This window comes from Microcaecilia unicolor, chromosome 13, assembly GCF_901765095.1.
Source record: "Microcaecilia unicolor chromosome 13, aMicUni1.1, whole genome shotgun sequence".
Taxonomy (NCBI): domain Eukaryota; kingdom Metazoa; phylum Chordata; class Amphibia; order Gymnophiona; family Siphonopidae; genus Microcaecilia; species Microcaecilia unicolor.
Window position 1 is genome coordinate 1,502,175 of NC_044043.1, and position 16,894 is coordinate 1,519,068.

Consider the following 16,894-nt stretch of genomic DNA (forward strand, 5'->3'; position numbering starts at 1 on the left):
GGAAAGCGTGAACAGACGCTTCACATCCACCTGTTCCACTCCACTCATTATTTTATATACCTGTATCATGTCTCCCCTCAGCCGTCTCTTCTCCAAGCTGAAAAGCCCTAGCCTCCTTAGTCTTTCTTCATGGTGGTTGGGAGGCGGAGATAGTGCTGAGCAGACTTACACGGTCTGTGCCCTGAAAAGGACAGGTACAAATCAAGGTAAGGTATACACAAAAAGTAGCACATATGAGTTTATCTTGTTGGGCAGACTGGATGGACCATGCAGGTATTTTTCTGCCGTCATTTACTATGTTCATAGGGAAGTCGTCCCATACCCGCTGTCATTTTAGTCACCCTTCGCTGCACCTTTTCCAGTTCCACTATATCTTTCTTGAGATGCAGCGACCAGAATTGAACACAGCGCTCAAGGTGCGGTCGCACCATGGAGCGATATAACATCCTCACACCTGTTTTCCATACCTTTCCTAATAATACCCAACATTCTATTCGCTTTCCGAGTCGCAGCAGCACACTGAGCAGAAGGTTTGTGTATTATCGACGACACCCAGATTCCTTTCTTGGTCCGTAACTCCTAACGTGGAAAATAAAATAAGATGATACCTTTTTTATTGGACATCACTTAGTACATTTTTTGATTAGCTTTCGAAGGTTGCCCTTCTTCGTCAGATCGGAAATAAGCAAACGTGGTAGCAGATAGTATATATAAGTGAAACATCCAAGCATTACTTTGACAAGGTGGGGGGTGGGTAGGAGGTATGCATGGGGACATCAAAGCATTTCATCGATATTCTAACAGGATGGGTGTGGGTAGGTGAGAGGAGGGTGATAATCAGAGAAATACAATTTTATGGTTTATAATGGGCTAGAAAGATCCTTGTTAAGTCCTGTCTGTTGGGTGTCAAAATATTCAATCATTCTGACTTCAAAGGTCTTACGTTCCTGTATTGTTTTAAAGTTACCTTTCAGGATTCTTACTATGAAATCACTGGTGCAGTGTTCTGGTCTTGTAAAGTGCTGTCCCACAGGGGTGGGAGCCTGACTGGCACCGGCTATCTTCATGTGGTGTCTGTGCAGATTAAATCTTGTCTTACGCATCTGGCCTGTTTCTCCAATATAGCATCCTTCGTTACATTTTTTACACTGAATGATATATACCACATTGGAAGATGAGCATGTGAAAGATTCCTTTATGTTGAATATTTTTCCTTTGTGAATAACAGTGGGGTCCTGTGAAATGTTTTGGCATAGCTTGCAGCTGGATATATTACAGGGAAATGTGCCCTTCTCTTCCTTTTCAGTCTGTGTTGGGAGTTTACTTCTGATTAGCTTGTGTTTTAAGTTGGGTGGCTGTCGGAAGGCCAGCACTGGTGGGGATGGGAATATCTCTTTCAGTAATTCATCTTCTTGGAGTAGAGGCTGTAGGTCTCTTATGATTTTCCTCAGTTTCTCCAGCTCTAGGTTGTATGTCACCACAAGGGGGATTCTGTCTGTGGCTTTTTTTTTCTTAGTACTGTAGCAGATTTTCCCTGGGTGTTTGGAGGGAGGAGGCAATGTTCTTGGAGATTATTTTGTGGTTGTAGCCTTTCTGTTTGAAGGATGCAGTCAGGGTTTCAAGGTGTCTGTCTCTATCCCCTGGGCCCGAGCAGATACGGTGGTATCTTGTGGCTTGGCTGTAAATAATGGATCTGTTTGTATGTGAAGGATGGAAGCTGGAGTTGTGGAGGTAGCTGCATCTGTCTGTGGGTTTCTTGTATATAGATGTTTGTATAAAGCCATCACTGATTGAGACTTACCCAGAGAAATGTCATCTTCTCTCAGAACTTCTCAGAAAGAAAGTTAAGTGGGACCTTTCCTCTCTATATAGTTTGGATATTTCTCACCCTCCCTGCAGATAAAAGTATGCATTTATGGGTTTTGGAGTTTGTGTAGCTCCAAGTATCTATCGTTTTAAGTTTTGACTGAAGTTGTTCTTTGTCTTCCTTCCCCCCCCCCCCCCCCCCCCAGCATTAAGAGGTAACTGCCCTGGGCTGCCATCCTGGTACCAGAGGCCCCAAGCATGCTTGAAACTGAAGGAGTACATAAGTAATGCCATACTGGGAAAAGACCAAGGGTCCATCGAGCCCAGCATCTTGTCCACGACAGCGGCCAATCCAGGCCAAGGGCACCTGGCAAGCTTCCCAAATGTACAAACATTCTATACATGTTATTCCTGGGATTTTGGATTTTTCCAAGTCCGTTTAGTAGCGGTTTATAGACTGAGTACAGCCTGCTAGTGGTCATAGGGTGCCCTTTCCCCTACCAGAATCAGCCATCCCAGTCTGCCTAATGGTTAAGCCTGCCCTGGGAGTGCTACCATTTTGGGTGCCTTTAGAATATAAATGTGCTGCTTGTACATAAATCCAGCCTTCTCCTTTACAAAAAAAAAAAAAAAAGCAAAACACATGGACTGAATGTGTAGAAACACTTTTTAGGATGTGGTTTAATTGTAACTTGTAGATTTTTATCATTAGCTTTCCACCAAAACTACAATTTTTCCAGATTTCTGCTTTCATTCTTATTTGTTGTACATGTGATTAATTTGAATTGAGCAATTGTTGTTTTAGTAGTTAGCTCTTCGCCTCCTATTAAAGTTTTTAAAGGTAAGCACATTTTTTTTTGTGCATTCTAGCTGAACCAATTGTGCGAGAAAATCTCCAGTATCTCCCAGAGGATTCTATCTTTGTATACTGCGATGTTGGAGAAAAAGCATAGTAAGCAATTTTGCATGCTCTGTTTTAACCTTTTTTTTTTTTTTTTGTATTACAACTACTTATTTCTGGTAGTATTGCTAGTCAGATGCAGTGTTGTACAGATATAGTCCATTTTAGAAAGCATACATCTGAAAATGTGACTTGTCTAATTGTGCTTCTGAATCTGCTGGTATAAGTGTGTGTGTAGCTGTTCCCAAAGTTGTAGTCTGAATGGAGCAGGGGTGGAGTTGAGATTTAGGTGCATAGTTGTAAAATACGTGTGTGAAGATTGTACACTACTGGGAGGAGATCTGGGTGTTGTCTTTATAAAGTCACCCAGGCAGCTATGTTTCCTTTATAAAATGGGTGCTTAGAATAGATCTCTCTCCACCCCCCCCCCCCCCCCCCCACCCTCAACAACAAGGGATAACGTCATATAACAGGACAGCTGGGTGAAATACCTAAAAGGGATCAAAGATGCTGTGATGAAACGCCTAGCCACCCACCTGGAGGGTCTGTCCCCAGCACAGCTCAGGTCCACCTGCACCTGCCTCTTGTGCTGTACACTAGCATCCTCCCACTCAGTTTATTCCCCAGTGAGTTCTAGGTTACTGGGGGGTCCCACAATTCCTAGAAAGTACCCACAGACCAAAACACAAACCACCAAGATTCTTAGTCGGTCCAGAACAGCAGAGTCAATAAACTAATCAGGTTTATTATCGGAGTAGAACAGAACCATATAAAACAGATGGTAAAGAACAGGAAATAAACAGGTAACTGAATATGGATCTCTAAACATTTATCTACTACCTAAATAGTACCTGGGGAGTTCAGGAACAAGATATAGATTCTCGCAGGTTATGAAGTCTTAACTGTTCCCAGGGTCTGAGGAAAAGAGAGCCTTCTCTTTCCACTCCCTTATCTGAAACTAAAAAAATGACCTCTTAGCTTATGCGAACAGCTTTTGGGGGGAAGAAGAAACTGGTACAGCTTTAACAAAAAAGACAATCGCTATCTGCTGGCCAATTAGGAGAAATACATGTCATCAGTAAAATAAAACAGTTCATTGTCTTAGAAACCCACTATTTCATTGCAGGTGCCTAATATGCCTTTATAAAATAGGCATCCAGAACTATTTCTAATAGTGCACAAATCCTCTCAAATAGTTACACCTGCTCCAAAAAAAGATGTAAAAATTTGCATTTCCTTAGCCTCCATCGAGACCGGCCTAGGCCAAAAAAGATGTAAAAATGTGCATATGCTCTTAAGTGAACAGACATTCTATAAAATATGTGAATATATCCCATCCCCAGGATTGTTTATACACAGATCACATAAAAGTAGGTGCAGTGCTCATACTTAAGCATGCATAAGAGTCATTTTCCACATGTAAAAATGTTTTCTAAAATTACCTCCATAGTTTAAACGTAAAGAACCCTTGCACCTCTTTATGACATGGTAGGGAATATCCTTGCCCTGTGATTGGCTGCTGCAGGTTCCTCCCTATGCCAGTGTCCAGTCTAGCATAACACAGGTTAGAGTCCACAGTAGTGAAATTACTTATTGCAGTCATGCTTTTGAGAATGTGTAATAAGGCAGTCCAGGTTGTACACGGTAGCATACATTACTGGCTTTTCAAATTACTTTTATTTTTCTCATGGCCTACGTGGTGGGTAAGTGGGGGAGGTCACAAGCATAAGTATTTTTATCCATGTCAATCTGTTTCTCACCTCCCTCCAACCCCTTTCTCACTCTGTACTGTGGATCTCCCTCTCTTGCTTCTATTCCATCTCTAGTACTACTACTACTACTTATCATTTCTATAGCGCTACTGGACGTACGCAGCGCTGTACACTTGAACATGAAGAGACAGTCCCTGCTCGACAGAGCTTAGAATCTAATTAGGACAGTACTGCAGCTGCTGAACACACCTTGTAGTGGTGTAGAGCTTGAGCCTAAAGGTGCATGCGGTTTTAAAAACAATGAGTTGAATAAGGACTTTGACCCTTCACTGCAGCTGGCAACCCCCTCAAAGCCAGTTTTCTGAGCAGTATGCAAAATAATTATGGATCATTGAAGGGGAAACATCACTTTGAACAGTGTACATTTGGATATATAAAACAGGCTGGCAAGAACAATTCATTGATAGTGGATAAGGACTTTGGATTTATTAAATGGATTTTTAATATTGCATTACTGTGACAGATGTAAGGGGTTTTGAAGGGCAAAGAGAGGATGTGTAACTTAGTGAGTGATAGATATGGATTTCTATTAGATGTACGTGCAGGACGTCAGACTCACAGAAGCAAAAGCCTGCGTGGCCACATTGGTGATCTACAAGGGCCGACTTCTACATGGAATGTTGCTAGTGGAATAGCAACATTCCATGTAGAATCTCAAATAGTAGCAACAGTGGAGGAGTGGCCTAGTGGTTAGGGTGGTGGACTTTGGTCCTGGGGAACTGAGGAATTGAGTTCGATTCCCACTTCAGGCACAGGCAGCTCCTTGTGACTCTGGGCAAGTCACTTAACCCTCCATTGCCCCATGTAAGCCGCATTGAGCCTGCCATGAGTGGGAAAGCGCAGGGTACAAATGTAACAAAAATAAAACAGATACTATTGGAGATTCTGCATGGAATGTTGCTATTCCACTAGCAACATTCCATGTAGAAGCCTGCGCGGCCACATTGGTGATCTACAAGGGCCGACTTCTACATGGAATGTTGCTAGTGGAATAGCAACATTCCATGTAGAATCTCAAATAGTAGCAACAGTGGAGGAGTGGCCTAGTGGTTAGGGTGGTGGACTTTGGTCCTGGGGAACTGAGGAATTGAGTTCGATTCCCACTTCAGGCACAGGCAGCTCCTTGTGACTCTGGGCAAGTCACTTAACCCTCCATTGCCCCAAGTACAAATAAGTACCTGTATACAATATGTAAGCCGCATTGAGCCTGCCATGAGTGGGAAAAGCGCAGGGTACAAATGTAACAAAATAAAATAATGGACTAGTTAGAAAATGGTCTCCATTTAAAAATTAGAGCAGTTACAGATCTAACTAATTCCATGTTTGACAGTGCTAGTTAACTGCAGGATACACATTCATCTGTAACTGTGCAATTGCTTACATAAATAAATCTCTTCCCTATTTTTATATGTACATGGCTGCTAGTGCATGAATCTCCTCCCAACATTTTATATACTCCACTGCTGAATAAATACAATTTCAAACCCTGTGCACATGTTACCTGACAAAGTGAGAACAGATACATATAAAAACATGTATTCTTAATTTCCCTTAAATAGCTGGAAAGACCCCAACAATGATTTTAAACAAAATCTGAAGCTGACTGGAGTGCCTACGCTTCTTAAATGTGGGACGGTAAGTCTTGTTGTGCACTTTGTTCTTTACTGAACCCAGATTGCACTTTGTCCGGTGAGAAGTATTTTACAAATGAATAAGTTGTTGGGTGGGCCCAGCCTCCCTAGCAGCTAAAAATAGCTCTGGAACTGGTAAGATGTTGGAAACAGGAAGTGGAATTGGAGCAGGGCACAAGAGCAGCTGGAGAAGAGGATCTGGATTAGGAAGTAGAGTGACTGTTCTTCACTCTGCTCCAGGCTCACCCCCCCTCCCCTCCAGGTTGCATGGAAGGGAGGGGCCAGAGCAGAATATCCCTGTTGCTCTGGAGTCTGGAAAGAAGTAACAGAACTGCATTTCAGTGGGTTTGCCCATAAAATTAAGCCCTGGTTTAAGCATTGTCAACTCTTTCCCTTTCCACCTGCTACAGACCCAACAAAGTGTAGTGTTTGGAAAAGGACAGTGCTTAGTAATGCTGGCTTTCAGGAGATGGAGGGAGGAGACAAATTTAGGGTATTTTTCAACTGATCTTGTGTTTTAAATTAGATTAAAGCAGTGTTGAAGATTTTGGTCAAATGTAAGTGATCCAGATAATTCTCACTCCTTTTCTTATAAATCAGTAGGAAATTAATTTCAGAGTAGTTTCTTTTAAGATCCATTTTAAACCTGGTCATTAGTGAACTTCTCATGGTTTGCCAGCTTGTGTCTCTCATTCTACATTCCTTATGTGACATTGTAGGGAAGAGAAGAGAACTGCAAATGTACTGGGTGAAAACAGGGAGACCCCAGGATCCAGGAGGACTGAGAAGAAATAGAGATAGCATGCAAATTATTTTAATAGCTTCTACTGGAAGGATCACAAGGGGGCACTGTTGCATGGACATCAACTATCTCTATATATAAAAGGCACCACCAACCTTCTAAATGAAGCCTCCAGCCGGCAGTGTGAAGGGGGAGAGATATCCGGTTTCCCCACGAGTGTCTGCCCCGCCCTCGCTCTCTCTGTAACACAAACAGTGAAGGAAAACACAGCAAAGCATGAAATCAAATCGCTCTCTCTGTAACAGTGAAGGACTCAGAGGGGGGAGGGGAGAGAGGGCAGAAGCCCTCACTATCTCTGTAACACAGCACAGCAGGAAACTTAACACTGAAGGACTGGACTCCGAGGGGGGAGGGGAGAGAGGGCAGGGACACACACACTCCCACATGCACACAGAAGAAAACCTTGCTAGCCCCCGTTTCATTTGCATCAGAAACAGGGCTTTTTTACTAGTAGATTAATAGTGTATAACCAGGTTGATTGTGGATGAAAGGCACAGGCTTCTCTACAAAAGAGGAGCAGCTGCAACAGAACCAATTTTACCAATAAGGTGGAGATCAGCGGCCAGCAAGAAACTGGCTGAAAGTGAGCTGGGTGTACACCATCCAAACCAGGTTTCCACATTGTGGGAAACTATCCCCAAGATAAAGAAGCCCTCCCTCTGTCTATGTGAATGTTTATTGTTTAACATGCTGTACACTGCCTTGGATGATACTGGTTCAAAAACATGACTAATGGAAAAAAGGAAATGTTTTAAGTAGAGGTGGGCATGTAGTACAATTAATTTAACTAGATTTGAACAATTTTAATGCAATACAGAATCTTTATTTATTTTAATGCACTACTCATTCCTCCAGGCCTGTACAGCCTGAACCAGCATGCACAGCGGGACCAGGCCCTGTTGAGGGCAAGTGCCAAATATTTGCCCAAATTCTCAACCTCTAGGTCAAGAGGAACCATCTTCGGTTCATAGCTCACATCCTGAATTTCACATCAGTTATATAATGAAGTGACATGTGATCTGTGTTGTAATTGTATAAGGTGAAGGAAGTTGCTGTATCATCTAACAATCCAGATACCCCTATGACAAGAGCCAGTTTGATACAAACATGAGAATAATACGATAATGGGGCTGGTGATGACTGTCCTTCCCCCAATCAATATTTAATATTCAAGGCGGAAGACTGTCAGTTAATCTTATAATAAGCAACCCTCGTACATGGTACATCTGACAGCTTTTTCTATTGTGTGCTGGAACGTCACAGGGCTGAGAATAAAAACTTGCCACAAGTATATATGTAAAAGTGCAATATTATCTGGTCTGACGTCTGTAAAGTGTCCATCCCAATGCTACATTGTATACAGTGTAGTATTGCACTAGTGAAAGAGATACTTGGAAGGGAGGATGTTATTCTGTGAAATATCACACGAGTCACCCTGTGCCAGTTGGTTACATCTTTGTGCTCTAGCAGCGATTCTGCTCAAAAGTATCTTCTGTATTCAGGAAGAATACCATGTGATAATTGCAATTACGACTAAACGTTTTAACTCATGATCAGTTTCATTCAAAATTTTAAGCACTCCTTACCTCTAATTTTAAACCTGTGGATAAAGTCATGAGTTCATGAATTTGATTACAACTCTTAGTGACTAAAACATTTCACATAGTCCCTCCTACACGCGTATTCTACAAGCATGAATTTATTACCCTAATTCCTTTAGTATATGCAGTAAACTTTTGTTTTTCAAAGTCATTAACTCGCGACAAGATTGTGAAAAATTACAGAAGGACCTTACGAGACTGGGCGGCTAAATGGCAGATGACGTTTAATGTGAGCAAGTGCAAGGTGATGCATGTGGGGAAAAAAGAACCCGAATTATAGCTACGTCATGCAAGGTTCCATGTTAGGAGTTACAGACCAAGAAAGAGATCTGGGTGTCGTCGTCGATAATACACTGAAACCTTCTGCTCAGTGTGCTGCTGCGGCTCAGAAAGCGAATAGAATGTTGGGTATTATTAGGAAAGGTATGGAAAACAGGTGTGAGGATGTTATAATGCCGTTGTATCGCTCCATGGTGCGACCGCACCTTGAGTATTGTGTTCAATTCTGGTCGCCGCATCTCAAGAAAGATATAGTAGAATTGGAAAAGGTGCCGCAAAGGGCGACTAAAATGATAGCGGGGATGGGACGACTTCCCTATGAAGAAAGACTAAGGAGGCTAGGGCTTTTCAGCTTGGAGAAGAGACGACTGAGGGGAGACATGATAGAGGTATATAAAATAATGAGTGGAGTGGAACAGGTGGATGTGAAGCGTCTGTTCACGCTTTCCAAAAATACTAGGACTAGGGGGCATACGATGAAACTACAGTGTAGTAAATTTAAAACAAATCGGAGAAAATCTTTCTTCACCCAACGCGTAATTAAACTCTGGAATTTGTTGCCGGAGAATGTGGTGAAGGCGGTTAGCTTGGCAGAGTTTAAAAGGGGGTTAAACGGTTTCCTAAAGGACAAGTCCATAAACCGCTACTAAATGGACTTGGGAAAAATCCACAATTCCGGGAATAACATGTATAGAATGTTTGTACGTTTGGGAAGCTTGCCAGGTGCCCTTGGCCTGGATTGGCCGCTGTCGTGGACAGGATGCTGGGCTCGATGGACCCTTGGTCTTTTCCCAGTGTGGCATTACTTATGTACTTATGTTTAACATTTGGAACATTGCCCCTTTCTATAAGCACACTAACAGTAGGATTATTATAAGTTCAGATAATGAACACATGATAAATTAAAAACACTTATTTACTGCATTTGGAAACCAGGGTGCTGGTGCCATTTCATGCCTAGGTTTCTTTTTTGGTGCCAAAATGTGCATGTGGTGATGAGCGTCACTACTGTTTATATAAACCAATCTTTTGCAATTTCTGTATACTATCCCTATAAGTAATGGAGTCATTGGGTAACCACCACCAGCACTGCCCAATGGCAAAGCAGCTTTAAAGATACTTGGTCAACCAATGGGAGGACTGCTGTGGAAATGTTGTGACATAAGAATGTGGCATGATCTCTCTAAAATATTATGGTACCCTATTTGAAATAAGAAAAGGGGATTCTAAGTGATGGGAGCACTGAGGGCATTTGAAAAAAAAAGTCAGGATCACTGAGTGTTGCCTACGGAAGAATTGGAAAAGTATTGGATGAATCTTATAAGGTCAGTTTTCTCTCTCTCTTTTTTTTTCTTGGTTTTGTCAGGAAGCTGTTAACAAAGCAGCTGCTAGTGTCCTATAAAGAGGAACCAAGTAAAAATTACTGTTTCAAATAAAGTTAGCAGATAGGCTGTTCGTGGTGAAAACAATAATATATGCAGAACCTTGGGATGTTATGTACTATCTCCCCACCACGACCCTAGATAGAACATGAGAACAAAAGCGTACATCAGGCAGTTAATTTGAAAGGGCTACATTTTAAGGTAAACATCTTTTTTTTTTTTTCTTTTTTTAGCACTGCGCAATTTACATTCTAGCATTGTTTTTCTATTAATATATGGATGTTGATAATCTTTCTTCTTTTCTTCAGCCTCAGAAGCTGGTAGAAGAAGAATGCTTTAAGCCAGAACTTGTGCAAATGCTGTTTGCAGAAGACTGAATGGCAGTTTTCTTCAGTGTGACGTGATCTAGAAATGCCCCTAACAAGACAGTCTGGACTGGAATATTGAAAGATTGGGCAGATAAGAATGATAGCAACTACCCTAACTGTGCCACAGTCATCTTTGGATATAACATCATACACTTTGTCACCTTAACAGGTGTTGAATCTCACTTTGAAGATAACTGTTTTCAGGTTGTATTTTGATGATCAAATGTATAATAAAAATTCTTAACAGGCAAGGTTCCCTCTTGCTGAAGCTTCCAATATTGCTGTATCCTGGTCTGTGACTCAGCCCATGTTGCAGCCTGCATCGAGCCAGTTGGTTTTTCAGGCTTACAATGCATATGTATAACATAGATTTGCATTTATTGGAGAACCATTGTCCTCTGAATTCTGTAAAAGTTGCTTGCTTAAATTTGGGCACAAGCCCCAATTTGTGTGTGCAATTTAATTGAATGAGCTAATTAGCACTGGTTTAAGCAATTGACACTATATTTAATTAAAATATGCACATGTAAATTTAGGCACAGAATCCATGCTTAAATTTTATGCGCAAGTTCAAAAAAGGAGCATAGAAATGGGCGGAACAGGGGTGTTCCTAAAATTTACATGGATGGTTATGGGATACGTGCCTAATTTAAGTGTGAAGATTTGCACCATGTTGCAGTTGGTGCAAATGGTTGTGCCTAAAGTTAAGCATGATTCCTGGGCATAAGCGCCACACTGCACATAACTTAGCGCAGTTCATAGAAGAGAGTTTTTTTTTTAGGTGTCGTATATAGATTTACAGATAGGGGTGAATGCTCTCTGATGCCTATTTATTGTGGTAATCCTGAAAACCCAACTGGCTAGATGTGCTTCCAGGACAGAGTTGCGAAGCACTGCCCTAGTACTTTGAATTTCGTTTCAAGTTGTTAAGGGGCTGCCAGTGAGTCAGTTTGGCCTTAACTAATATGCAGGGGGAGATTTGAATACAAGGGAGATAAACAGGCATGCAAATCTCTCATGCATATTCATTAGGGATATAGTGAAACTATGACTTGTGGCCCTCAGAGATTTTAAGTTACTCTGTTCAGTTAGCAAAGTTGTTTAAAGAATAGGTTTTTTTTTTTTTGCATATAGTATAGGTATACAGGGAAGGTTTTTAATTTGTTTTGTCACTTTTTTATCAACTAGGATTTACAAAGTAAAAATGAACAATGTTTTTTCAGCAGGATGGAAGAATCCATATGGGATACCATGCAGTTCTCCACTTATTATTCAATATATTCCTGCATTCCGTACGCTTCTGATTGGAAAATTTAGGTTTTTGTTCTTACATATATGTAGATGACATTACTACCTGTAAAGCAGTGTTTTCCAACTAGTGTGCCATGGCTGCTCTCTGGGTGTGGCACAGAGTTGGGCCAGCTTAATTGTAAGTGTTCTGGTCTCGAGTGGTTGGTGTCAGGGAGCAGTGATTCATACAGCCTGCTTGTGCCCTTCTCTCTGATGTAACTTCCTGCTTCCACATAGGCAGATAGCGCCAGGGTTGTCGCAAGCAGGCTGTATAAATTACTGCCCCTGACCGCTACAACCAAAACTTCTTTTAAAGTACACTGGGGGGCAGGAGAGACAAGGGGAGATACCTGGTCGCCGGCTGGAGAGGAGACAGGAAGGAAAAATACTGGAATATTTTTGTGGGTATGGGGGAAAGAAGGTTAAATGCTGGACTAGGTGGGGTGCGGGTGAGAGGAGGAAGAAGGTCAAATGCTGGTAAGAAAAACTTCTGGACTGTGTGGGGGGAGGGAAGGTGAAATGCAGGACCATGTTGTGGGGGGTGGGGGTAGAAGGCAAACTGCTGGACCAAGTGTGAGAGTGTGCTTTGACAATTTTAGCACTGTGTAACTGTGCCGTAAGATGAAGAAGATTGAAAATCTGTACTATAAACGATGATATGGATCTATCCAGTCCTCAGGTACAAAATTGGCTTCTGTTAATTGAAACTTGGATGGCAAATCATTCATTAAATAAATAAGAATAAAGTGGGTGGGCAATCAGTCTATTCATATCCCAGATCGGTCTGTGTGAATAAAAAGTGTACAACTCATTTTCTACAGTAAGGATTTTGGGAATCCTTTTTGATTGAACACTTGTCTGTAGAACCTCAAATCAATATGTTGATTAAAAAATTTTGTATTACATTCATAAATATTTTGATATGGACTATTCTGATTACTTATACAACACTTTTACTGGTTCAGGTAGACTACTATAATTCAGTTTATTGAGGATGCCTCAAAATTCTGTTGGAAAAACTACACAACATACAAAATACCTCGGAAGGTAATTTTCACTTTGCGAAAAACTGCTCATATTAGTATTATTCCTTACTATCAGAAATTGCATTGGTTACCTATGGAGGAGAGAATTTTTAAATTTCTTTGTATGCTCCATAAAGCTTTACATTTGCTACCATATATGTGTATGCTCTTTTTTTACTTTTTTAAAGCCATTAGGGGTTGTAGAAGTTACAATAATTCTATCCCCCCCCCCTTAAAAGGAAAAGTCACTAATATTATTCCACACTACTCTTGCCGACCAAGCATCCAAAATCTGAAAAGATTTACCAGAAGAATTACAATCTATCGCTATCTATTAATATATCTCTTGCAATTCTGTGTGTGTACTCAGTGCCTAGCACTCACAGAACGGGTCTGATCTCTGAAGGCTAGAGTAGTGGAGGAACTGAGTCAGAGAGGTTTAGAGAGAAGTTCCCCCTCCGGTCTAGCAACCTCTGTACTGCCATGGAAGAGAGGTCTCCTGAAGGGACAGCATCGTTACAGAGAGGCAGGACCTGCCCTCCACAGAATGCATTATTCTATCACACACAGACCATGACTCTAAAGTTTCAGCCTAGGAGGGAAGGTTAAGACTGCTGTTATAGTTGGAGATCCTATCATTAGACATGTAGGTGGCTGGTGGACTTGAGGATTGCTTGGTCACTTACCTGCCTGGTGCAAAGGTGGCTGACCTCGCATCTCGCCTAGATAAGATTTCACACAGTGCTGGGGAGGAGCCTCTTGTCTTGGTACATGTGGGTACCAGTGACATTGGAAGCCAAATTTAGGCTTTTAAGATACCGCATACAGCCGCGTGAAAAAGCAAGTGAACAAACTTTTGGAAAAAGAAACAAAAGTGAACAGTCATCTTTACTTTCTGACAATCTGCAAGAAGAATGACATCATTCCCAAAGGCCTGAGGATCAAAAATCCTTTGGCTACTTCCTACCCACCCCCCTCCTCCCACCCTGTCAGACTGTCATAGTAATGCTTGAATGTTTTCACTTATATACACTGTCAGCTAGCACATTTGCTTATTTCCGATCTGAGGAAGAAGGGCAACCTTCGAAAGCTAATCAAGAAATGTATTAAGTTATGTCCAATAAAAAAGGTATCATCTTATTTTCTTTTCCATGTTTTATTTTGTTTGATTTCTATTGATAGGCTTTTAAGTAGAAAGCTAACATAGTAGATGATGACAGATAAAGACCTGTACGGTCCATCCAGTCTGCCCAACAAGATAAACTCATTTTACATGGTATGAGATACTTTTTGTGTACCCGATTTGTCCTTGCCTTTCTCAGGGCACAGACCGTAGAAGTCTGCCCAGTACTGTTCTTGTACTAAGTTCTGAAGCTAACATCGAAGCCCCTTAAAATTTACACTCCAGCCCAACCATATATATTCAGTCACGATCAGGGCGTAGACCATAGAAGTCTGCCCAGCTCCCGTTTTGTTTCCAATTACCGGCCTCACCACCCAATCTCCACTAAGATTCCACAAAACCATTCCTTCTAAACAGGATTCCTTTGTGTTTATCCCACTCATGTTTGAATTCCATTCCCGTTTTCATCTCCACCACCTCCCGCGGGAGAGCATTCCACATATTCACCATCCTCTCTGTGAAAAAATACTTCCTGACATTAGTCCTGAGTCTGCCCCCCTTCAACCTCAATTCATATCCTCTAGTTCTACTGCCTTCCCGTCTCCGAAAAAGGGTTTGTTTGCGGATTAACACCTTTCAAATATTTTAACGTCTGTATCATGTCACCCCTGTATCTCCTTTCCTCCAAGGTATATATGTTCAGGTTGGCAAGTCTCTCCTAATACAGTTTGCATCGCAAATCCCGTACTAGCTTTGTAGCTTTTCTTTGGACTGCTTCCAGTCTTTTTACATCTTTAGCAAGATACGGCCTCCAAAACTGAACACAATACTCCAAGTGGGGGCCTCACCAACGACTTGTAGAGGGGCATCAACACCTCCTTTCTTCTGCTGGTTATGCCCCTCTCTACACAGCCTAGCATCCTTCCAGCCACGGCCATCGCCTTGTCTCTTCACTTTCAGATCCTCCGACACCAACACCCAAGGTCTGTCTCCTGAGTCGAGCTTACTAATCTCTCCCCTCCTATCCGGTATCTCTCTTTTGAGTTTCCGCACCCCATGTGCATCACTCTACACTTCTTGGCATTAAATTTTAACTAAGTTAACACTAAACTTGGGTAAACAAAATTTCAACCAGAGCACAGACAATTATAGCCAATTACAAACATGTGCTCCAGACATTTCTTTCTTTTCTCTTTCAATTTATTACAAACAAATCCCCTCTCACCAGTACACATACATTTACTGTTTGCAACATAAGCTCCACAAAAACTAACATTTTTATACACATAAGGCACTCAGTCCATCACTTCTCTCTTTTCAATGTTTCCCTTCATTCTTATCTAAGAAATGTTGTCTGGAGCACGTTTGTAATTGATTAAATTTTAACTGCCAGACCCTCGACCATTCTAACGTTCGGAGATCCCTTCTCGTTTCTACTCCCTCCAGGGTATCCACTCTGTTGGCTATTTTTGTGTCATCCGCTAAAAGGCACACCTTTCCTTCCAACTCTTCAGCAATATCTCCCACAAATATCAAACATATAAACGGCAAGTGACCGACTCACCTGCAAATGCGCAGTACAGACTTCCCTCTCTGTCCCGCCCTCGCGTCAAGACGTGATGACATCAGAGGATGGAACAGAGAGGGAAATTGAGTCGGACGCTGCCGCTGGAGCCTGGAAACAAACATCGTGTGCACCAACCTCCACCCTCCCCCTGTACTGACTTGACAGCACCTCTCACCTCCATGTGGAAGCGCTGCAGGCAGCAGCAGAGCGATCTGCTGCTGCCTGCAGCGCTTTCACACGGAGGTGAGAGGCGCTGTCAGGTCAGTGCAGGGGGCCCTGCGCGGAGGGGGGAGGGAGCAGTGGGCGAGGAGGGTAGCTGGCCAGGGGGGAGAGGGCATGGTTGCTGGACATGGGGTGAGAGCAGGACAGAGAAGAGGGATACTGGACATGGGGGGAGAGCAGGGTTGCTGGATATGAGGGGGAGGATCGGTGGACAGGGTGAGGCCAGGGGAGAGAGGAGGGCTGCTGGATATGGGGGGGGGGGGGGAGGAGGCTTGCTGTACATGGATGGATAGAGGTGAGAATTATTACATTTTGCAAAACACAAATCTCACCCGTTTTAACGGGCTTAACGGCTAGTAAACAGAATAGGCCCCAGCACCAACCCCTGAGGAACTCCACTGCTCACCTTCCTTTCCTCTGAGTGGATTCCATTTACCACCACCCTCTGCCACCTGTTGGTCAACCAGTTTCTTATCCAGTTCACCACTTTTGGTCCTAAGTTCATCCCTTTCAGCTTATTCACGAGTCTTCTGTGGGGGACCGTATCAAAGGCTTTGCTGAAGTCCAAGTAGATTACATCTAGTGCACGTCCTTCATCCACTTCTTTGGTCACCCAGTCAAAAAAGTCAATAAGATTCGTTTGGCAGGATTTTCCTTTGGTAAAGCCATGTTGCCTCACGTCCTGGAACCCGTCAGTTTATAGAAAGTTAACTATCCTTTCTTTCAACAGCGACTCCATTAATCTTCCTACCACCGCCATGAGACTTACCGATATGTAGTTTCTCACTTCTTCCCTGAAGAGGGACCACATCTGCTCGTCTCCAATCTTGCAGAACCTCTCCTGTCTCTAAAGATCTATTAAATAAATCTTTAAGAGGTCCCACCAGGACCTCTCTGAGCTCCTTCAGTATCCTGGGATGTATCCCATCCGGCCCCATAGCTTTGTTCACCTTCAGATTCTCCAGCTGTTTATAAACTCTTTCTTCCGTAAACGGCGCAGTATCCACTCCATTCCCAGACGTTCCCTTGGCAGCCAACCGCAGTCCTCCAGGATTTTTCTTGTGAACATCAAAGAGAAATAATTGTTTAGCACATTCGCTTTATCTTCATCACTCTCCACATAAC

At 42.4% G+C, this 16,894-nt stretch overlaps 1 protein-coding gene across 1 annotated transcript in view; it reads left to right on the forward strand.

Moving 5' to 3' along the window:
* Positions 1-13,011, forward strand: part of LOC115456837 (thioredoxin domain-containing protein 17-like) — a 531,330-nt gene extending 518,319 nt beyond the window's left edge. The window contains exons 3-5 of the mRNA XM_030186164.1: positions 2,677-2,758; positions 6,039-6,114; positions 10,483-13,011. Of these exons, the coding sequence (XP_030042024.1) occupies positions 2,677-2,758; positions 6,039-6,114; positions 10,483-10,551 (227 nt within the window). The 3' untranslated portion in view covers positions 10,552-13,011. The remainder of the gene's footprint in view (positions 1-2,676; positions 2,759-6,038; positions 6,115-10,482) is intronic.
* Positions 13,012-16,894: the final 3,883 nt, after the last annotated feature.